Source organism: Thermobia domestica, unplaced genomic scaffold, assembly GCF_964235325.1.
Source record: "Thermobia domestica unplaced genomic scaffold, izTheDome1.hap1.1 HAP1_SCAFFOLD_1083, whole genome shotgun sequence".
In the NCBI taxonomy this organism is placed as follows: domain Eukaryota; kingdom Metazoa; phylum Arthropoda; class Insecta; order Zygentoma; family Lepismatidae; genus Thermobia; species Thermobia domestica.
In genome coordinates this window covers 34700-59938 of record NW_027656793.1, presented here as the reverse complement: position 1 = coordinate 59938, position 25239 = coordinate 34700, and the positions used below count along the sequence as shown (strand labels likewise).

General features: G+C 37.3%; 1 protein-coding gene across 1 annotated transcript in view; it reads left to right on the top strand.

Annotated features, from left to right (window-relative positions):
- Positions 1-1758: 1758 nt before the first annotated feature.
- Mccc1 (Methylcrotonoyl-CoA carboxylase 1) overlaps positions 1759-25239 on the top strand; it is a gene marked incomplete at both ends in the record, with an annotated part of 57242 nt that continues 33761 nt past the window's right edge. The window contains 3 exon segments of the mRNA XM_081748056.1: positions 1759-1948; positions 4040-4257; positions 25014-25161. Coding sequence (XP_081604182.1) covers positions 1759-1948; positions 4040-4257; positions 25014-25161 — 556 coding nt within the window.

The following is a 25239-nucleotide window of genomic DNA, read 5'->3' as shown; positions in this document are numbered from 1 at the left end:
GATTGTGGAACTAGAAGTTTCATCATCTGGTAGGAATATCCCACCCAACTATTTGGAAGTTTATTCATGAAATTTGACAAGTTGAAGCAACAGTTTCAACTGTGCTTCATCAAGATGCTGGTCACCATCAAAAAAGAAACAAGAAGAATGTTTCAGATTTTGCAGAAACGGCTCCAGTCTTAGTGCATAACGTATAACACTGGAAGTGAATGTTTGAAAAAAAAAAAATTGTTTGTTGTTTCCTATAATGTTATGAATACTAGAAAATAAAATGTAAAACACTTATTTCATTATAACAAGTTACATTTTGTTTGCTACTTTCTGTTCTGAAATCTTGATATTGGCAAAACTTAATATTTGTAAATAGTGATATATAAATCCATTAGCGCCCCATTTTGCCTGTGCTTTTGACATTTGCTGAAGCTGACATTATGTTGTTTTTTTTTTTTTTAACTGCTGTTTGTTCTTGCGTGGAGTATCAATTTTCCAGAGTTGAACACCAACTGAATTGTTTTCCAAGTTTGATTAAGACAAGGTTAGCTGTTTTGGTCGTTTACTTTGTCTCTACTTAGTTCAACAAAGGTGAAAAAATAACCATGACAAAATTTCCTACATGCTAGTATTTTGAAGACAAAATTACTATCTCAAAATTTTTGGTGACGAAATTACCGTGACGAAAATTCCAGTGACGAAATTTCCGGTGACGAAATTACCTAAGTTCATATGGGAAACCTGTATTCTAGAACCTTCCGAAGTGAGCGCTCTACCACTGATCCATCATGCTGCCCTCCAGAAAACCCATGATATTAAAAGATGACACCTCAACCAATTCGCTAGCTCAATTAGGAGATTCGCAATTCCAATTTCAAAATACATTGAACAAGCTCTTTTGGGCATTTTTCCAAATTTTACATAGAGCTCCTCCGTGGCTAAGCGGTTAGCATACGCGCCTTTGGCGTGGGGGTCCCGGGTTCGATTCCCGGCGGGGGCTCATGTGGTTCGGATTCCACGTTAATCAGTAGGTCCACGTCTCATATAGCCTCGCTGCTGAACGGGACGTTAAACTCAAAATCAACTCAACTCAAATTTTACATAGCCCTATCTTCAATACCGGTCGATATATAAAGTTGAAATTTGGTAATTTTCTTAGTCTATCTAGAGGACATCTATGTACCAAATTTCATTAGAATCTGAGATGGTGAGGTTAAGTCACTGTATTGAATTGATATGGAATGACCCTACTACCGAAACCCTACCTTAGAGGTAGGGAAGAAATTCGGAAACCTCCCTCAGAGAATCTTATTTTTTTTTTTTAAAAAAAAGAAAAAAACCCTAATGTTTGACAGAAGATTTGGTTTTTTACGTATCCTAAATTTTTAACCATCCTTCATTTTTTTTTTTTTTTTCATCCTTTTTGAAGTCTACCACAGGTTGATGAAGGAAGTATCAGCTTCCGAAAGCGCTACCTGTTGCAAGTAGAAGGAAATTCTGCTACATATTTTTTGCGGTGAGTAATAGCCTTTCCGCTTTTTTTTTTCATTGAATATAATCACCGCTCGCAATAGTGTGATATCGATAACCTGGTTAAGATAATATAATTCGTGTGTATTCTATTCGATTGAGTATTCGTAGTCAAGCTATTCAAATGATAATTTGAAGAAGATATTAAACAAATAAACAGACATAAATATCCGATGCTTTAGCGTGCTTGTAATTATTTGGTTTGCTATGTTTACGTACGTCTTATCTTCTTTGCAGTCCGTTTGTCCGTATTCGTCCACCATGGTATTCTCACCATTGTTCAGCAGCGGTAAAACCAATTGGCAAAGTCCTCGTTGCAAACAGAGGGGAAATAGCTTGTCGTATTATGCGAACGGCCAAGAAGTTGGGAATGAAAACTGTTGCTGTGTATAGCGATGCAGATATTAATGCAATGCATGTTGCACTGGTAAGAACAATGTTCATTTTTTTCTTTTGTTGAGTTTAGTGCGTTAAAATAATGTGTAAGTGGCATAAAACTGTAACAATGATGATGCATTGCAAAAAATTGCTTAATAATAACATTGAAGACATACCGGTATTATTTAGTTCGTTCAATATTGATTGGCACTCCCCCTATACCTCCCGCAAAGTATCAGTTTGAAATGTGTGTATTGGTGTATGTAGAAAGATAGACTATAGTACTGTCTACCGCCACCAGATAGTGTTGCTACTTCCTATTGGTGGCGCATTACAGCAACACTTGTTCCGGCTTGCGAGTACGCCAGTGGACAGCGATAAGACAACACGAAAGCAGGTAAGCATGGAGAACGGTGGATAGTTTGGTTTCTTTGGAAGAAAGGAGAGACAGCTGCTAACATCCACAAGAGGTTAGTTAGCCATATGTGGGGAAACAGTACCAAGACGCAGATCCATGTTTCGTTGAGTTTCAGAGTTCAGAGATGACAGGAATTGTACTGAAAAATATAAAACCACTGGGTGTCCAGCATCTGCTCGCAAACCAAACAATGCCCAGCATGTCATAATGGGGTACAGGTTAATCACGTTTGATGAACTAGAGAAGGCAACAGACTTATCACGGGGAACCCTCACACGATGATTCATGAGGATTTCAAGATAAAAAAAGGTGTGTGCACAGTGGGTACCCCATTCCCTCACCATTGCGCAGTAACAGAAGCATGTGAGGATATACCAACAGTTGGTGCAACAGTACAGTGCAGATCCCGCGGAGTTATTTGAGTGTCTGGTCATCGTCGACGAGTCAAGGTTCTTCCACGAGACTCCATAAAAGAAACGGTAGTCTATGGAGTGGAAGCATACTGGAAGCCCTTATCCGAAGAAGTCACGGACGGGACTATTCGTGCAGAAACAAGTGGCGATTGTGTTCTGGGATCAGGAGGGGATACTGCTGGTAGATTGGTTTCCTCCCAATACGACTCTCAACAGTGATTGGTACTGCAGTTCACTGCAACAACTCCATTGGCGCATTAAACAATGCCGCCACGGAAAAAGGGTCCCTGGCGTACACCTCCAACACGATAATGTGCGGCCACATGTCAGTCACCAGACGATTGCCACCGTTTGTGAACTAGGGTTTATTGTGCTGCCACATCACCGAGCAACTATCCCCTATGCGACGCAATGAAAGAGGTCATGCGGTGTGAGCAGTTTACCATCACTGAAGAACTTCTTCCAGTTATCTACCAGTGATGCCGGGATACCCCCCCAAAGAATGGTTTGCTACGCAAATACGGACGCCGCCAGAACAATGGCAGAAGTGCATAGACATTGGCGGGGAATGCTTGTAATATAATCTATATTCATTTGTTCAGTAAATTCTTTCTGTGAACACACACACACACAAAATGTAGTGCCAATCGTTTTTGAACGATCCAAACAAATAGTTAAACAGCCATACCTTAAGCATCCTTTTCATAAATTTATATTGCAGACCGTTTCGATATGAACCAACTAGCGAATGCACTGATAAATTCGTTACATTGTGATTTTTATTCTGATTTGCGGTACAATGGATGGCTAAGTAAAGGTATAAAAATGGTTTTCATTTAAGAGCACTGAGTGCTGTAGAAACAAAGTCTTCCTTCTTCGTAATTTATAGACTACACTTGATATGATTTTACTGATAACAAGAGCAGTCAAACTTGTAAAAGTATAAATAAAAACAAACGAAATAGCACTAATACAAAGTGTTGTTATTTCCGTGAACAACATTGATAATGCATGTTTGCAATAAAAAAAAAATTACAATTTAAAAACAAACGCGAAAGGAAATTTGTTTAACGCTGCATTGGAAAGTTGTTATGTATTTAGTAAAAGTAGAGATTTAGCCTAGAAAACGTCTTGACGAAAGAGATTCATTTATTATGTCTGAAATATCGGTAAGAAGTCAAATGAGTATTGGATCATTTTATAGGAGCAAAAAGATTAGTACAGTGTTGAAGTTTACAAGGATAGTTATTTCTGTATCAATTTTATTCTTAATTGTTTTCAACGTGGAATAATGTTCTTCTTCAAATAGGCAGATGAGGCTTATCATATAGGCTCAGCACCATCCCAGGAAAGCTATCTGAAGCAGGAAAAGATCATTGAGGTAGCGAGAAAAGCTGGAGCAGAAGCAATCCATCCAGGTTATGGATTCTTGTCAGAAAACACTGAATTTGCTGAGCTGTGTCACAATTCCAACTTAATATTTATTGGACCGCCTTCGTCTGCCATACGTGATATGGGAATTAAGAGGTAATACATTTTACGAGTTTTAGGAATAATTAACATTATTGAATGTATATATTAGAGAAGAGTAGGGAATAGTGGGACACTATATGTCATTGAATCTTCAGTGGTAGAACGTTCACCTCTGGTGTTTAGGGTCCCGGGTTCGATCCCAGCCCCCGCCAAGTAAACTTTGTGGTGGACAAACACCGTGTGCGTGGGTTTTCTCGGGATTCTCCCGTTTCCTCCCACTTTCTTCATTCCACCATTTCATTCATCACTCATCATCACCGTCTCCTTTAGCCTAAACGTCATAACCGTGGAACGTAAAACTCTAAGATTTCATATGTCATTGAATCCATTCCATAGAAGCTACTAATTGCGAGAGATTAAGTAACAATCTTGGTTTTTGTCAAGGTGTCTGTTGATACTTGAAATACGGGAAATTTTTATTGATAATAAAAATTATTGTGTAATACTGAAGAAATGCAAAAATTTCCTTGAGAGACCCTTCAAGGATTAGGATTAGGAATTAGATTTCTGGGCTTTCGGCATCTATCGCCATGTTAGCTCGTCACGTATGAGGGATGACGTCCTTCGGTGATCACACTACTCGAGTAATTGGGGAGAAAGAAAGGAATGCAGAAGGACGAAAGCGGCCTGGGACCATTGTGGTATTTGCCCGGTGTGAAAACCTCACTCAGGTTAGTTAACCTGAATTTTTTTTACTCTTTTTCGATCGAGTGTTCTCATTGGGAATCGAACCCGGGATCAAAGACCCTTCAAGATGGTGACTCCATCATCTGAATGTAGGTGGTGATAGGGGTAGCTGGCCAACCACTAAAAAAAATTGGGTTCCTACTGGTTAGGGAAGTCATGGAGAACTCAGGGAAAATAGTGCAGCTCAAGGAAAATCAGGGAAAAAGACTGGAAATCAGGGAAAGTCAGGAAAATTTCATAAAATACATTTTTTCTAACATTAATTGGACACCAATTTCAGCTTAGTCAACCATTATATGGAACATTGCTCAATTTTTTATGGGAGGTAAGTGAATTATATGTATGAGCAATAGATTACTATTTGTCTCTATGGAGTGAATGTTCTGGGAAATTCACCGTTATTTATTCCTTATTTATACGTCAACATCATCCAATACCTGTCATGAAAGTCAGGTAATTTCCTGCCAAAGGTCAGGACAAAGTCAGGGAGAAGTCAGGGAAATAGATTTCTTCAGATCAGTAGGAACCCAGCTAGTTCGAGAACAAAAATAGATAGTGTTTATAATACAAGAGTGTCTTATCGAAAACTTGCACGAAGATGGTTTGTTTTCCCACCAGCTTATGTATGATGCTGTTTTTGACAAAGTGGGCATTCCATATGTAAATATTTCCAGAAGTATGACTAAGGCTGTGAGAAACTCATCAGGAAAAAGAAAGGTTTTCTACTTAACTGTGTCCAAATATATGTAATTAATGAATCAGGTTTGAAAGATATGCCGTGCATATCTTTCAGTTTCTTTCCAATTGTCAGAATTTGAGTCAAGTTGGCACCCCTGTCACTCTTATACGACGCGGAATTCAATAATATGCAAGAGGACTTTTTGTCTTCTTTTGATGTCACGAATCACCTCCAGGAGTTTGTGCACATCTTTCAGATTCATACTGTACTTTTCAGCACATCGTGGTATCTTTCTCAATATCTACACCTCACTACACACTGAATTCTTAGATTAATTCTTTTATGTCCTGAAGAAGTTAAAGAGATATAAATCATAGGAAAAACACGTAAGCAAATAATAATAATAATAATAATAATAATAAAAAGACATCGATTTTTGCACTTAGCCACTTATTGAAAATTGTCAGCAAATTGTATCACTCACGTTGAATAATGTCGGGAACATTTTGAATATCCATCAAACAGTCTAAACACTTATGCACTTAGCCACTTTTCATGTAAAATAATGTTCTCTTTAATTCCTTCAGAACACAGAGTATTATGATAAGATCCCAATATATAACAACGTATAGGTATTGAGAAAGATACCAGCATGCATTGAAATGTACAGTATATATGAAATTACACGTAATTGGATACAAAGATAGCAGGTTCTTTTCATTTTTTCACTATGTAATCTATAGCATCTTTTAAGTAAAAGCTTCAAAATGTAATTTATTTTATTATTCTAGTTACAAGAATACCTAGAAAGTATGTATGCCTAGTAAAATATTCAGTATGCAGAACATTTAACTGGAAATCTCACAATGTATACAAATATGCTGATAATTACACTACAGAAATTGTTGCTTTATCAAATCTGTGTGCGATTGTTGTTCTCGCAAATAACTTGACTGCAGTTAGGTTGGCTTTATCTAAATCTAAAGAAAGGTTCATTGTTTTTAGATTAAAAGGTGAAAATACATTTCTTGGAACTGTAGTTTTGCGAATAAATTTAACATACTTCATGTTATATTTTGAAATGCCTAGGCACTTTGACAAGCTTGAAATCGCCGAATCACAATATTTCGTATCCCTTAAATGCTCGTTGTCCTCCGAAGAACTTGTAACTTCTAGAAGGTGCCGGATGGGGGGATGCCTCCCGAATGTTTCTGGACCAATAAGTAAAAAGGCAGATGAACTTCTATTCATCTAAGGAAGGGTCACTCCGGAATCAAAAACACTATTCTCCAGGTAGATGGTTGGTGATAGGTTACCATCCCATTACGGCAGACGTCATATCGGTGAAAAGACTAGGGATGTCTTGTGAAGGAATTCTACTTTTTAAAGAATATACCGGAGTTGCGAAAAGTTGGCGAAGGACAAGATAAGGAAAATCCTTTTAAAAAATAAAAATAAAAAACAAAACATACTTATGAGAGGAAAGAATGTGTTACTGAGCTACTCAACTGTGAGGAACCTAAAATAGTGTTCGAATTCCAACGCCCACTATTGTACATCCAGACTATCTACCACATTCATTAGAACAAATCAATGAGAATGAGAAGAAAGAAAAAAAAAGCCTGGAAGAAATTGAGATCCGGTTGAGACTTATTCAACAAGGAGACGAAAGACTCCTGGAGAAAATTCAACCTAGAGAAAGAATCTGGACTCGGGAGGAGATCCCGGAAGATTGGAAGACAGCGATTAATTATACTATGTACAGTCTTGCTAAAAAAAATCGTAGCCACCCAGGTTTCTTTAGAAGGCGATATTCTGACAACTGTAAATAGGAAATTCTGATATAATGGCTCTAGTAAAGATTTCAATTGGTTAAAAATAATTCACATTAGTTTAGTTTAATTCCGATTATGAGTAAGAGTGCAGGGCGTTTCAGAGTGAGGTGGATGGCCAGCTTCTCTTGAACAAGACTGTAACCGCTTTCCGGATCTGTCCCACCAATGAGTGCTTTCAGGAGACCTGAACTTACCTGGTGAAGGCTTCAAAGAACATTTTCAAAAAGGAATTACAGACCTTTTTCTCGGATCTCCCTCCGGTCTCAACAATGAGATGAGTATTAAGCACTGAGAGGTTCGGATGTCTCGTCTCGAAATCCTCACAGACGTTCAGATGATCGTTCAGACCACAGCGCACATAAACATCACTCATACATGTAACAAAAACACATTCAATAAAATAACACTATGCTTATTTATTAAAATACGATAAAAAAATGTAGGAGAAAAAACAATCACGACACTAAACACTGAACACTTAACTATTTCCACAGACAAAATTACACTTCACATTTATTATATTATAGCCCTTTGTATCACGTATACAGATGAATGAAAGATTATAATTGGGGTTTCACTAGAAGACTTTTCTCACACCATTAGCTGATACGCATGGGGGATTAGCACTGTGAGGCTAACCCTAGGGTAATCCCACGAAGTAGTTTTGTAGCTATTGCGAGAATCCGTAGAAGTTGACTATGGTTTCCAGCAAATGAACGTAGACAGTTGCACTACTAATTAAATCCTTGGTATGCCCGTTTACTACTTATTCGCACAGGATCTGTGGACCCGGGATTTCACTAATTAGGGGCTAGCCGTTGGGCAAGTCCTTGACCGGCTACTATACGTGTGCTCCTCTACGTAATGCTATGTCGAACCCAACGAACGTGTTGGTAATATCAAGACTTGGAGTAAACTCCCCGAATTGAGACGTTCGAGGTGCGGGCTGGATCGACCGACTGGTCAATGTTGGCAGTTCATTTTAAAATGCAATCAGGTTAAATCACCTGTATGTATATGCAAATTAAATGTTAATAGAATTGACGTTAATTTACAGTTCACTGGCCATAATGTGCAAAACATTGCGTTAACTTTGTTATGAAAACTTTTTGATAAAAGCTGGCCGAATGATATGGTTGACGACGCTGTGGCTGGATCGCAGCTGGTCTGCTAGTATTTCCATAAATGATTGAAGAATGCACTTGATTTAGTTCCAAGAACTCATATAACGTAGTCTTTGCATATTAATAGGTAAGGAAGAAACACTGCGAACTCAAGTAAGAAAAATACGACTATCATACATATAGTTCAGAAAATGAACATAGTCTTTGTTACGCACTAAAATATTCTCACCACAAAACAACGTTTCACATATACATATGAGTGAACGATGAAAGACTTTTGTTTTATTGCGTGGGAAGGAAGCAGTTCCCTCCGAAGAAAGAAATTATTTGCGTCGCAGAAATAAAGTGTAAATCGAAGAATAATTGCTGTCTTTACGAAATATACAGAGCGTCCACAAAAATTACTTCTATAATGGTGACGGTTATAAGACTATACAAGAAAGGTGATCAAATTAACTGTACCAATTACCGAGAAATTGTTCTTTTCAGCACATTCTACTAGATCCTGTCCAACTTCCTATTCAATAGGATACAATCGTATGAACCGGAAGGGATTTCCACACTGTATAACATTTATATTCTATGGCAGCTTACAAGGAAAATGTGGGAACATAACAAAGATTATATTAGACTTCAAAAAAGCTACGATTGCGTTCTTCGAGAGAACCTGATCAACTGTCTATCTTAATTTGGAATACCGAAGAAACTAGTCAGCCTGGTTAGAATTTGCCTGAGTGACACAAAGGCAAGGTAAAACTGGAGTACCAAGTCACAAAGAATTTTGACATAATCACAAATCTGAGGCAAGAAGATGGTTTTTCACGAGTGTTATTGAACCAGCCTCTGGGAAGTATTATGAAGAAAACATTCCACGAGAATGTTAGTGGAGCTCGAGTTGGAAGTGAGAACGTCACAAACCTTGCATATGCCGACGATGTGGCTTTCTTGAATAGAACCAAATATCTGATACAAATGAACGAATAGCTATCAGAATGATTGGCCATATGGTAAATGAATCAGAAATGAATTTCTGATTATAAGTAGGAATTAAACATATATAAGAGGGCCACTTCAGTCATTGAAATTTAGCAATAAATCATACAAAAGGTTCCGAGAGTTCAAATACCTGGGGATAATCTTCACAGTGAGTGCATCATGTTACACAGAAATCAAACCAAGGGTACAAGCTAGAAACAGAGCTTACTATTACCTCAGTCAACTGTTTAAGTTACATAGTGTTTTGGAAAACTGAAGCTAATGTACAGGACACTCATTCGTCCTGTAGTGCTTTATGGGTGAGAAAATTGGAGTGTTAAAAACCAAGATATGAACAGTCTTTTCATTTTCATGTGAGAAGTCCTAAGGAAGATCTTCGGTTGGGTAAGAGATACGACTGCAGGAGATCGGCGAGTTCTGTGGAAACGAGAGTAGGATGGCTATGCAGGAACCCAAATATAATAGGCCTAATGGGGACCAAATGCCTTATGTGGACGGGTCATGTCGTCCTCATGAAAATCTTTGAATATACTAGATTTCGTTCCGGTTAAAAGAAGGCCACTGGGTACACCAGGAAAAGATGGAATCTATGAGGATCTACTACAACTCGAAATATGGAATGATTGGAGACAAAGGGAAAATGATAGAATCCAGTGGAGAAAGTACTTTGTAGCTGCGCCTGATTGTGAGATGATGATGTATGCTCCTTAAACTTTGTACCAATGTTCCTTTTATTCATACCATTGTAAGTATAATCGCGTTCACATCGTGCTTGATATATCCCCAAGTGGTGGCTCAGTGGTAGAGCGTTTACCTCTGGTGCATGGTGTTCCTGGCTCGATCCAAGCTCGCGCCAAGTGAACTTTGTGGTGGACAAAACACCGTGTGCGTGGGTTTTCTCGGGGCGCTCCCGTTTCCTCCCACTTTCTTCATTCCACCATTTCATTTATTTCTCATTACTTCTTTAGCCTAACCGGCATAATAGTGGGACGTAAAACTTAAAGATTTCATTTCATTTCATTTCAAGATACTCCCAAAATGGACTAAGTCATCTACAAAATAGTTCTTGAAAACCGTAAAAGATCTTTCAGTATGTATTGGAGTTTTGTAACTGAGCTGTAAACCATATTTCTTAACAACTCTGTACAGACTAAATGTTAGTTTACACCATAGGAGAAAACAAATTCATCGATTATCTGGCTTTTCAGCAAATTTTATTGTGTAGTGAGTTGTGAACATCAAATACTTCAATTTTCCCAAGGTATCTTTTCCATAACTATTGTTCTTTCCTGATTCAAAGTATTTCTATTTGATTTTTGATATCTTTCACAGATGAAATCAGTCTATGTACTCACTCGTAGAAAGAAGTTTAACCCATAAGTTTTATGTGATTGTATAAGAATGAACTGACTTTTTGAGGATGTACTTGTCGGTTTTCTGTATAATTTAGGAAGAAATTTAAAGGTTGGTAGGCAACATGGAAATTTTAAAACTTTTCTCTCCCTTGAGAGAGCTGTGTTATACTTGAAAACCGTATCTTTCCCGTAGCTTTAGGTCTCTTTTCCGTAACTGCATCTACATATTCTATCCTTGGTCTTCCTTTTCCTGGTTTTCCTTCTGCCTTTCCCTCTATCCAATTGAAGTACCGGATTGAAGTACTGTAGCCAAGCATGCTGTTTCTTCTTTTTCCTATTATCTTCATGATCTGTCCTTCATTAGCTTCTTTTGGTACTTTTTCATTCCTTTTCCTTTCGGTCTATGATATGCGCTGCATTCTGCGCCAACCACATTTTCAAATGCTTCCAGCTTGAATATTTCAGCTTTTCTCAATGTCTACGTCTCTGATCCGTAAAGCGCCACGCTCCATACCAGGCTCTTAATAAATCGTTTTCAAACTTTCAGCGACACATTTCGTGATATTAGCAGTCCTCTTTTCCTACTGAAGCAGTCCTCTTTTCCTACTTTTCCTACTTTTCCTGCTTGTTTAGCCTATGTTGTTCTGAAACTTACATCTTTTTCACTTCTTCCGTTCGAGGGTATTAGACTTCTTAAATAGAGGCACGTCTTTGATTTCCTCTCTCCGTAGCTATAAGTTTGCCCCTTCCTGTCCTGCTTTTGTTCACTTTATCACTTTGGTTTTCTTCTTATTTATCTTCATTTCGTATGTTTTTACAGTTGGTAGTTCAAGTTTGAAAGTGCTTCCTACAAGACCTTTTTGTTCTCCGCTGTCAGTGCTATGTCATCAGTAAACCTTATTGTGCTGAAAACCTTGCCATTTACTTTTACGCCTTTCTTGTTTTTATCAAAGAATTCTTTTATAGCTTATTCTGTATAGATGTTAAACATTACATCTTTGCCTTACTCCTTTACTTATTCGTGCTTCCTTCTGATTTCTTCCTATAACAGCTGCACAACCATGTATGAGGACTTTTCCTAGACTCTTTTTGTCTCTTGATATCCTGTCAAAAATTGATTATTTTTATCCACCGATCGTGATTTCTTCTTGCAGTATATCCGCCACACACACACACACACACTCTCTCTCTCTCCATGAATTTCAGTCCAAGATACACGTAGACACTCTCTTCTTTTAATTTTCTAATTTCAGTTTCAATTCTTGATTTTGTTGCGAAGTTGTCGAACACCACTTTCATCTTTTCCATATATTTTCAGTACGATTTGTCTGTTATCTGTATTAATCACTTCTAATATATCTTGCATTTGTGTTGTGGTTTGCGAAGAATGTCATTAGCGGAACGAAGATATATCAGATGTTCCCCGTTTACATTTATTCCTGTATTATTCTGGTTGAGAGACCGAAACATATTCAAGTACAATTGTAAAAAGCTTGCTAAAAATACAGAGATTGTTTCCGATCTATGGTGACGATTTCAAAGTGCACTCACCTTAAAAGAAACCGTGTTCCCGCCATCGAGTGTGTTCTATTTGGTGGCCCTGCATCTGGGGAATTACCCAACAGCGAAGTTTCCACTGTAGGAGACTACCACGCAGTGTAGTCATGTCAAGCAACAACCACTCCTTCTGACATGCTCTCCATAGCCCTTCGGCGGTGCGGAGTCTCCTGTGAGACAAGGTTCATTTCAGGAGGCCGAAGGCGCAAAAATCCGTCGGTGACGCATCAGGGGGCTTCACTGGAATGTCTGTGAATGGAATGGCACGAATTAAAGTTTCTGCTGTCATTTGTTGGAAGAAGAGGCGGGTTGAGCGAGATGTGTAACTCGACATCTTGTCTTGATATACCCTCACACGATTCTTGTCCTTTCCATATAGACAGGGAATATCATAGCCATAAATGGGTGCCAGGATGTTAGCATGATAATATTCTGAATTCACCTTCGTATTTTTGGCTACACAATCTAGTTCACGTCAGAAAGAGCAGTTATGTAGACCTCCCAATAAGCACTTATTTTCGGCGGCATTTGTCTCGATATGCACTTAACACACCTGTTACGCACAGTCAGTGGTCCAAGGTGCTTACACGACTAACAGCTTCCTTCTCTTCCCGCTTGGTGGTGCTGCACAAGGTGTGTAATTTCATCACCATAGATCAGAAACAACCTCTGTAGTATTATCCTACCCGTCGTACCCTCTTCTGGACTTTTATTATCTTTGTACATTAAAAGAATTGGACATTCTCAAACACTTTTGTGTATGTTAGCGATAGATTTGATGTAAACTTCTTGGACACCGCTGGAGAGAACATTAGTAACTAGTTAAGTTGTCACTTACTTGAATGCGTATACATATTTAAACGCTTTGCGTGCTCACGAAAAGGAATCTTGATCAAAATAATTAATATGTTTTCCTGTGAGTTCATTTGTAATATCGTCTTTCATTCCATTGTATCCTTACTTTAGTTCCAGCATTAAATTTTAAATGCAGTAACACTTAGCGTATTTTCATTTTAGGAAAAAATTAAAGTTCCAGTAAGTGTTGTTGGGAGTTATTGCTATCTCAAGATGATAAGAGGTGATGGTAAATTATGGTAGCGAGGAGTCCATGGTACGATCCCATACTTTATACTGGGTAACAGCTTGCGCATAGATTTTGTGCTGAATATTTCGTTTTCTCCACTCTTTCACTCTACCAATTCTTCCATTATCTTTCACTTGTTGTTTTTGTTCCTCTTTTAGCCTGGAAGGCATTGCTGCGGAATGTTAAAAAATTCAGTTCATTCAGATTAATATAGATGAATAGGTATTTGATTTTCAATTTTGTCTGTCTCTTCTTCTGGCATTTTCTTTCTGTTCCTGGGTTGTTTTCTCGTGTCCAACTTACTACTTATTTTAATCTTCTGGAATATTACTTTTTGGTATTTCCCCCCACTCTCTTCAGGAAAGCTGGCGAGTAAAATAGTTTGACCATTCTTATCCCATAACTTCTAGATAGATGTAATATTTTCTATGTTCAGCACAAGTTTGTTGTATTTATAGCTTGTATCTTTCACAACTAATGGACTTCTTGTACACCTGCAAAGAAAAGAACAAGATATTGTATTTTATTCATAGCAAATTAAGAAGGTTGGTGCAGGCAGATGTTGGTTTAAAGCCCCACAACCTCGTCAAGGTCTCTACCTCTGTGAGGGCCTACTTTTGACTGGAGAGGGACGTAAGATCATATGCACCATACAATCTTACGCCGGAGAACCAGTTGCTAGCAAATTCCTTGATATTTCACTTAGCAAACCCTTTGGAATTCCTTTAATGCCAAAGATTTTGCTGCGATACTTTATCAAGTAACTTGCTAGTGGGTGATGATGAGATGAAGGTTGAGGGAATTCTAACAAATTCCTTGGTATTTCACGACGCAAACCCTTTGGTATTCTTTCAATCCCAAAGATTTTGCTGCGATACTTTACCAAATAATTTGTTATTTTCATAAAAAAAGGGGGATAAAGAATGATGAAGTAGAAAGATGCTAATGTGTGTGTGTGGAAGATTGTGGAAGATGAGAAAGTAAGGAAATTTGAAAGAAAGTGTTAGTGTAAGGAAAGCAAGGACGAAAATGAAAATGAATGGATGAATGAATTGCTATGGTTATAGATTAATATTGTTGGAATAATTTGTTCATTATTTAATGTTTTTGTTCTTAATCATATTTACTGATAATTGTTGTTCAATTTATTCCCCATTGTTATCTTGTCAATAAATTCGACAATTTAATTATTTTTAAAGCTGTAATTGTTCGTTCGTAAGAAATCTATACTGTAGATGCGGGCTACTTGGACCCAATTTTGCAACAAATTCGTTCTTTCGACCTATTTTCATCCACGAAAACTCGAAAGTTATTGTCATAACCCATATTAAGTGGAACTACAGGCTTTATTGCATATATTGAAGACAGTTTTAGTTACATATATTGAAAACAAAGCACAGGCGATTATTGTAAAAAATGGGTCCAAGTAAGACTCGCGTTCGGGCTACTTGAACCCACCCCCATATTTTCCTACAGAAAACCATTGAAATCTGCTCTGAGACTAAGTAGGACGTAGGTGTTCCAAGAACAACACTTTTTATTTACTGCAAACCACAAAGAGAGCATGTTAAGAGGTACTATCAAATATAATGATTGTAATAGCTGATTACGTTTTCTTCTGCAGCTTCACGAGCCCTATCTATATTAGCAGCGAATCTAGTCGTTGACTGGAGGTGCATTTTCTAAAGTAACTTCACTCAATCTCGACTGGGAAGATTGTCTTAGAAAGTAATGACAGTTCTCCCATGCATGGCAAAATAGGACTTCACATTAAATCTGAAATCAAGTTAATTAACGAGGAATCCGAAATCACAAACTTTATCAAGATGACTAGCGAAGGCTAATTCTTCTTCTTCAGTGAACACTTTCAGATGGCCCGGATTCTGCCTTGACCTATTCTTTAATCTTCTTTCTATGGTGGAACGACTTATCTTGAAGTGAGCTTCTGTTTCTTTTCGCGACATTTTCCCCGACTGAATTGCTGGTAAACATTCTTCAAGCTGTTATGAAAAATCAGCATATTTTCGACCTGCAGGCAATCTTTTATATTGGTGTACCATTTTGTACCGGTATCCTTAAGGAAACAATAAATAGTCCTTACTTGTGTGACACGTGACAACAGACCTTTATTTTTCATTGATAAAGATAACAAAGGATGGGTGGGATAAAGATAACAAAAGATGAGGGACAAAATATCCATGTTTTCCAGGTCATATGTACACACTTCATATACTGTATTATCTAATTACGCACACATCTTATTGTATATGAGAAAGTTTACCATGTCAGTTACATTAACCTATATGTAGCTACTTATGTGTTTACTTAGCATTGGTTCCACATCCTTGCAAGTAGTATCCACACATAAAAGTTTGGCGCTCAATAAATACACTCTTTTCGTCAACGACCTTTCTCACCAATGCTGCTCAATCGAAGCCTACCACAGAACTAGTTTCAATGTGTGTACGCCTGCATTATGATCCCATCTAACGGATCTAACTCTGAACTCACTCATTATTGCATTGCATATGGGACTTTAAACGAGTTTTTGGTATGGGTCCAAGTAGCCCCTTAAGGGTCCAAGTAGCCCGCAATTACGGTATTTATACTTACTCTTACCTAGAAATACACATTCTTACGACGAGTTGTTCAGTTTCAGCCCATACGTATAAAACAAATGAAAACTGTATTGTAATTTTGCAAACCTATATTCAGTACATTTAATTTAAAACCGACCACAAGGTACATTCCATTTGAAACACTTTTGAATTTTATTTTAAAATGTTGTCATTTGTTTCATTTTCGCGCGTCGTGTACAGTCCGTAGCAAAAAAACCTGCAACATGAGCATGTAAGTTTATTGTGAAACTACGCCCAGCAGCCAGGGAACCAACATAACGTCTAAATGGCACGAATCACGCCAGGAGAAACCTCGGCGTCCTCCCCTGCACACTTATTTTGGAACAAAAAACTTCGTCATTTCTCAATAAACTTACATGCTCATGTTGCAGGTTTTTTGCTGTGGACTGTACATATATGTGTAGCAGATAGCGTGATGAACTTTTGGATGTACAGTTGGTCGGCATGTTGAAACTTGAATATCAGTACTGGTTACAAGACGGTGCAACTCCATACACAGCAAAATCAGCGATGACGAAAGGATTTATATATGTTAATGAAATGAGGAAACAACCTATTTAAACTTATTTTTACACTCCAGATCCTCTATTGGTACGAATTCAATAACACACAAAGAATGAAAAAGCGAATGACTGAACCGAAACTCGAATCCGGGATCTCCTGCTTACCGTGCTGATGCGCTAACTACTACGCCACCCAATCTGCGTAGAGTAACCTAGTAACTCAATCGGTGCTTTCTCTCGCAGAGAGTGGAGAGCACAAACTTCAGGAGTGAAAGAGTGTGTGACTTTCGACGTCATTCTGCGACATGATGACGAGACATTACAATTCCTTCGTAAACCTCTACCAACTGCCGGTGAATTTCAGCCGCAGTTACACGTTTCTTCCATAGAATTTGCTCCGTTACATAAACTGAGCGGACTTCTTCACGTGATTAGTTTTTCAAACGAATCGCCATTTGTATTACCTCAAGTAGCGCCGCAGGTGGCGGGTGGTTGAATCTCTGCACAGTTGCCAACTCCATTTATTAAAATTACCGCACACTCCTCATTCCTCTATAACAAACGAAACTCCAGAAATGTCGGCTTTGTAACCTTAGTATCTGATCCACCCTCGTACTTTCATCACTCTAGCTTATCATGTTACTGAAAAATTAATTAAAGTATAATATATTAAAAATATATTTAGATTGGGTATATGTGTAGGCAATGTCGGTTAATTAACCATTATTTTAGTAAATGGCAGAGTGGTTCCATGCTGCTTTTATGAATAATAGAGTCTAATAGAAAAGTTAGAAAATATTGCCTTCCATGATGCAATTAAAAATAAAAGGGCTCTTTTCGTCGAATCGTAAAGCAGTAAAACAGAAAACCAAACTTTATTAATTAATATAATTATATAGTCGGCTACCTACTACAACATTCCTCTCGTAAGATTTAATCAAGAGCTGACTGAATCTAGAAACATCGTATGGTAAAAAGTAAAAAACAAATAAATAAATAAATAATAATAATCGTGGATTTTTTTTTAAAAACAATACTTTTATAAAATGTTTAACGGATTATTTTGCTCCGTTACAACAATTGTCCATTTATACGGACAATATGCAAAATGTTCTTTGTTGTTTCTTTAAATAAAGTGATAGAGCGTTCACCTCTGGTGCATGGAGTCCCTGGTTCGATCCCAGTTCGCGCCAAGTGAACTTCGTGGTGGACAAACACCGTGTGCGTGCGTTTCCTCTGGGTTCTCCCATTTCCTCCCACTTTCTTCCACCAATTCATACATTTCTCATCATCATCGTCTCCTTTAGCCTAACTGGAATAACCGTGGGACGTAAAATTTAAATATTTCATTTCGTTTTCTTAAATAACTGCTACTATAATTTTGTTTTCTTGTTATACAGATGTGAAAAAGTATTTATAGGTACGTAGAATGGACACGCAGTTTAATGTTTTTGAAAGATCACCGAATTAAATTTTATTTAGTGTAATTGAAGCCGGTTGTTTATTAATTTTATGTTGCTTAGCAAAATAATTTAACCTAATTATTTGTAGAAAACCAAGTTGAGTTTCTTTATTGTAGCTAACCCATTTTGTGGCTAAAATGTTGTTTATAAACGATTATTGCTGTTTTCGTTGTCATTGGCGTTAGCGTTTTTTTCTTTCTTTCTTTCTTTATTTCTTTCTTTCTTGGATAAATTGCCTTTTGGAACTCTTTCTGTTTTCTGTATTTGACTGGTTTTCCTATGATTTGATGAAAAGAATTCGTTTCGAGTTCTACTTGTCTTTGGAATTTCTTCAGCTGCTTGTGCTACTATATTTGCGTACAAAGATCTCAGTTTCATTGACTCTTTATTTATGTCTATTTGCTTTCTTATTATCTCTTTCGCTTTTAAGTCAATGAATTCTTCCTTTAGTTTTGATTTGTTAAGTTAAATGATCGTTCCTTCTAGTCTGGATTGTCTATGCAGCAAGCCGAGCATTACACTTCTGATGTCGTTTTATCGTAGTTTGTTTAAAGATTTGAGCTTCTTTTCTACTATGTTAATGTCCTTTTAGTATTGGCCTCAAATGTCTTCTTCTTCATCTTCCTCAGGTAATTCAGTTTGATCCCTTATGGTTTGGTTAGAGCATTGACACTTTCTACATTCTTGTGTTCCTTGTAGGTCTTCCTTATCTTAATTCATAGTTCGTAGTTGTAGGTCTCAGTGCTCCTCGAAGCTTAGGTTAAGGCAGAGATTGTCTTCGGTCCCTTAGGACTGTCATGAGGGTGCACTAGGATGATTAAGGAATGGCACCCTAAAGTCCACGTTTTGTTGTTTCCTGAAGTAATTTTCCAAGATTTGGGCTTAATTTCGGGGGGTATGAGGATGAAATATTTTGTGTTGGAGGAGTGTAACTTGCAGCCAATAGTCTGGAGATTTAGTTTGTGAAATTTGGTGTTTTTTTTAACATAAATTATAGGAATTAATTATGTACAAAGGTTTTTTTTCCTTCATGTATATCTGAATGGAGAAATTTTCTGTCTAAACATTGTACAAAATAACAAAGTTTCTTGGCGGGAAATTGTTAAGGACATTTAATTTGAATTTGGTTGGTCTTAAGTCCTCCGCTACGGGTCTTCTTTATCGATTGGTCAAAGGGGACTCTGTGACGATGATATAAGCGTTAAGGCCAATTTCGAAGGGGGGGGAGCTCTAAATCCAAATTTTATTCCATTACTATTGTAACGAGTTGTTTTACCCTAATTTTTGTATGAGGAGATCGAAACAAAAATCTATTCTTCTGTCATATTTGGGTTTGGATGTATTTTGGACTTTTTTTTTTTTAATGTGTCACTTACGGAGTTCTTCACTGTTTACTTAAATGATATTATTTATTTTTCATGGAATGTTTCATGGAATTTTTGCCAGAATGTTTCATGGAATAAGCACGTAAGTGCCAATTCAATGAGCGAGAGTGTTGCTGTACTAGATCACGTTTGTGGAAAAAAAAAAAAAAAAAAAAAAAAGTGTATCCAATGCCTTCCGTCAGTAACCACCACCAAATGTTCTAGCAGTTCTGTCGTGGAAGCTTCCCAATGTGAATCTTACGGAGAAAACTTTCTCCTCTAATAACTCCCTTGTCCTTTTAGATACCATCACTAGATTTTCCCTCTGGAATAACTTGCCTCTTATGAGAGATTTGCCACTGTCTACATTGTGGTCCTTTGTGTTTGTCCGTTGTCCCGCTTTTTTTAGCACTTGACACCAAGGGCACTGAATGCACATATCATTACGTATCAATGCCTGTTCACAATCAGGTGCACAGGATGTATAATGTAAGATCAACCCTCAAAGTATAGGCGTTCCGCATCACACTATAATTATTGTAGAATCCCGATATTATTGTAAATATTGATTTTTCTTGTAAAATTTATGTAAACAATTCAAGGCTGGCTTGAGTACGAAATGCCAACTGTCTGAATTGTATGAATTAAGTCAAGGTTGTTTCCAAAATCTAATCCGGTGTATTGAAATAAGCCCAAAGCTTATTTTATTCTATCAGACATACACATGTGGAACTTCCAGACAAGGAAATATAAAAAGCATGCGGACTGCATTCCGCAGTTTTATATAAATAGTCCAGGCTCCATCCATAAGACCCGTAGGAGCGGCGTGTCTGACGACTGTTGTCTTCTAATTTAAAGTATGTGTGTAAAAACTAATAAAAAAATCGTGGGTAGACATTTTGAAAACCGGTGGTTTGGTTGCAGTGTTGCCATCTGTTATCTCGCATTTTTCCTCCTTTTCGAATATTAGAAAATAAAATTTCCTTGCTACGTGCATGAATACTCTCTTCTGATCTGGAATTCGTGCTTCAAAGCCAATAAAATAACCATGGATAAACATTCTGAGAAAGCAGTTTATTTGTAGTGTTGCCGTCTCTCGTATCACGTTGTTTACTCATCAGATGCTGCCGGAAGAATGTTACTTGTTTTATCCCTGGTTGTACTCGTCTTATTTGAAGTTTATGCTTCAAAATCAATGAAAAAACTCTGAGAAAACATTTGGGAAACAGATGGCTTGTTGGCAGGGTTGCCATCTCTCATTTCGCATTTTACTCCTTGTTGGATGCTGCACGAATTTTTTTCCTAAATTTATGCATTGCTGCCGTTAAGTAGCTTAATTTCTTTGTGAAACAATTATTATGTTGAGAAACTCCTTTCTAATATGTCTATAGTAGGCTGAGAAGTTAAAAAGTATATGCTGTAATAGGATAAAATTATTGCAAAGATGAAGATAATTATTTATGCTTATTTAAGTCTTTCGTTTATTGTGTGTACCCACAATACAATTTGAGTTGTAAAGTAGGAAAATTTGGCACTTTGTAACATTTTGCACGTTATTGAAAACTGGGAAATAAATGTAACAATTCTGACATAATTTACATGTAATTGAAATGCATTAACAAATGAAGCTAATAATATTACTGGCCAATATAACATTAATTTGTGTTAAATTTATAACACAAATAAAATTGTAGAGACTTTTTTTTTTTTTTTTTTAATGTTGCAATTGAGAAAATTTAAAAGCAAAATATTGGTGGTAAAAGTGTGTGACAATTATAGTGACACTTAAAGAATTTAACCAAGCAAAGAATATAACTGCTTCAAGTATTTCCCCCCAAAAGTTTACAAAAACATCTCACTGGATTTAAAAGCTATTTTGTCGATCCATTAAATAAGGCAAGTATTTACCGCGTCCATTGAGAATGTGATTCCTCATGCATTGGCCAAACTAAATGTAATATTAACACACGTGTGAAGGAACATGTTAGGGAATCAAAAAAGTCACAAGATAAAGGCATGTCGGGTTTAGCGCTTCATCTAAAACAACATTCACATAATATAAAACAGGTTAAGGTAATAGGTTCAGCAAAATAAAAAAAAAAAAAAAAAAAAAAACAACAACAACAACGGGAAATTAAAGAATCGTTCTTTATTCATAAATACAAACCTGCATTGAACCTTGATACTGGCAACCTTGATCGAACTTGGGTACCTACCTTTGATGCATACTTTGGATCTGGCAATAGTGGTCTAACATTGACACCGCGTTCTTTTTTATTCAGTTCATTCTTTTTTTCACTCTGCTCTGTTCATCTCAGGACTTTTTTGTACGTTACTTTTAAATAGGGGTATGTATTCTTGGTTTTACTCTTTTTTATCTCCTTTCCGTTTTAATCCTTTTTACCTTGCCACTGAGGAAGGAACCAGCTGAGAGTTCCGAAACGTCAAAATCTTTAAATTTTTCAAGGGAGGATTCATTGGTAAGTAGCCAATTTTTTGTTAATAACATCTGATAATCTGTTCCAGATAAAGAATAGGAACAAAATCACGAAGGAAGAGAGTATTACAGTTTGCGATACATGCGTGTAACACTTACGTCCGCTTAGAAAACCGACACATATTACAAAACCTACACAGTGGTGGGGAAATTATTATTAATATTCCATTGGAGCCGATAGATGCATATATGGAAGGCTACATATTTTCGCAGGAAGAATCACACTTGCAGTAGGAAACACAGGATGTTGACGATTTCTGGCATCAACACCTTCTTATATTGCACTGTTTACAACCACACGTTATTGTCAAATTGTCAGATATAATATTTAAGTTTGAATCAGGTAAGTAGTTCCCTTTCATCTACAGAAGTCTATCCAAAATCTTCTGGATTCAATCGTACAGAGGACTATATAATGGATTCAATCGTACAGAGGACTATATAATGGATTCAATCGTACAGATGACTATATAATGGATTCAATCGTACAGAGGACTATATAATGGATTCAATCGTACAGAGGACTATATAATGGATTCAATCGTACAGAGATGGGGGCGCGGTGGCTCAGTGGTAGAGCGTTCACCTCTGGTGCTTGGGGTCCCGGGTTCGATCCCAGCCCCCGCCAAGTGAACTTTGTGGTGGACAAACACCGTGCTCGTGGGTTTTCTCGGGGTTCTCCCGTTTCCTCCCACTTTCTTCATTCCACCATTTCACTCATCTCTCATAATCACCGTCTCCTTTAGCCTAACCGGCATAACCGTGGGACGTAAAACTCAAAGATTTCATTTCATTTTCAATCGTACAGAGGACTATATAATGGATTCAATCGTACAGAGGACTATATAATGGATTCAATCGTACAGAGGACTATATAATGGATTCAATCGTAGAGGACACGTATACATTTGGTTAAACGAACGCTTGATGTGGCCATGCAATGCAGATGAATGAAATACGTGGTAATGTCAACAGCCCGATGGCAGAACTTTTTTTCTCTTTCTGCGACGAGCTTTTGTAAGTCAAAAATTTTCTGCAGGAATTCTTAAAAAAAAAAAAAAAATCTGCAGGAATTCTGCAGAAGAAACACTTGTGATTGTTAAAAAATAAGCTTTATGCGATGTATTCAACAGTTCAATCTATCTATATGCGAGTCGTCCGTGCATTTAAGACATCTACCCTTAACAGGGCATGTTTTTACACTTTTCTGTTGGCTATATTATTTTTTCCTCTGGCAATTTTACTGCACAGGCGCGGCAAATTTTCTGCAATCACATCGCAGATCGCGGCATGTTCTACTATGTGGGTCAACAGATTAACAATTTTACTTGTTTGATACTGATATGTGTGGACACGTAATTCATCATAGGATTTGCACATCGTACCTGGTTTCATTATTTGGACCAAGTACTCCTCTGCAAGCTTATAATCCTCATCTATTATGGTATACGTGAACCAAAATGTTTCAAATATCTCTCGTGATGAACCCTCAGAGCTGCTGCTTTTGTTCCTACCTTACTAGTCACATCACAATCTGTTAGTATGTGTGTTGCAAGGATGACATCGCATAATTCGAAACATGAAATCACTAAGGTATGAATGGGAATAATATTCGTTTCTGACTTACGGAACCATAACTCGGACAAGCCATGTTCTCGGAGCATTCGATGGAAATGAAGCGGTAGAACAAGGATATCCGTAGCGTTCGACATTGTATACCAGTCCTCAAAATGAATTATTTGTAAATTATTAGTTTTGAAACATGAATTCCAGATCAGAAGAGAGAGTATCAATGTGCAAAGCAAGGGAATTTCATCGTTCAGGATCCGACAAGAAGAAAAATAAGAGATGAGAGTTGGCAAACAAACCACTGGTTCTCCAGATATTTACTTAGGGTCTTTTCATTAGTTTTGAAGCATAAACTTCAATTCAGAAGAGAACAGTCAGGTACAAAACAAGGAATATTCTCTCCGCAGCATCTGATGAGTAAGAAACATGATATGAGAGATGGCGTCACTGCAAACTAACTAACGCTTTCCCCAAATGTTTATCCATGTTTACTTTATTGGTTTTGAAGCACGAATTCCAGATCAGAAGAGTGTTCATGTACAAAACAAGGAAATTTCATTCTGCAGTATCCGGCAAGGAGGAAAAATGGGAAATAAGATGGCAACACTGCAACCAAACCGCCTGTTTCCAGAATGTCTACCCACGATTTTTTGATTAGTTTTTAAGCATAAACTTCAAATTAGAAGAGAACAGCCCTCAGACACGCCTTTCCTACAGGTCTTATGGATGGAGCCTGTATTTAAAACGGACAACCTACGTTCACTCACACACTTCAAGTCTACACTTTAGCTTTAGACTTGCCATTTGTCTGTGAGTTATGTAAGTGAAGAAGAGACGGAGCCTTTGAGGTTTACTTCAATGAACATAAGGAGCCATTTCATTTTCAATTTTTCTGATAGTTTCAGATTTCTTGCTTCGTACCTCAAGCACAATCTTTATACATGTTGTGTTGTAAGAGCAAGTAATGAAATTAAATCCTCTTTATCAGCCAATTACCAGTTTTCTATTCTTTTCAATTCATGTTTGTCTATCGCCCTCAATATTCTGTGAGAAATCAACCTAAAATTTAGATTCTCAATTGGCACTTCAGTATTTAGTATTCTTTACAGAATAACAATGTTTCGGCTACAAAGACATTTTTAACATTGTACTTTATGCCATCTCGTGACTTCTCTTTACTTGCGTCCTTGTAAACTTTACAGATGTAATTGTAGTTTTGCATAGTATTACCGGTAATTTGTATAAGAATATCGTTATTATTTTCAGGAATATCACTTTTAATGCGTAATATTAGAATTGTGTACCTATCTTTCAGTCCTAAACTCCATGTTGACTACACAGGTTAGTTGGTCAACCTTGTAAAGTTCTGTTACTGAACTGTATAACTTGTAATTCCAGCGCATCGAAAGCAATCATGAGTAACGCTGGGGTACCAGTAATTGAAGGCTACCATGGAGAAGATCAGTCCTTGGTCCGTCTGAAAGAAGAAGCTGCAAGAATTGGATATCCTGTTATGATAAAAGCAGTTAGAGGAGGCGGAGGAAAGGTAAAAAAACATTTTTAGACTTCACTCTGTTAGTACACTCATGGCCAAATGTTTACTATTAAATTAGGGTCTAGGAAA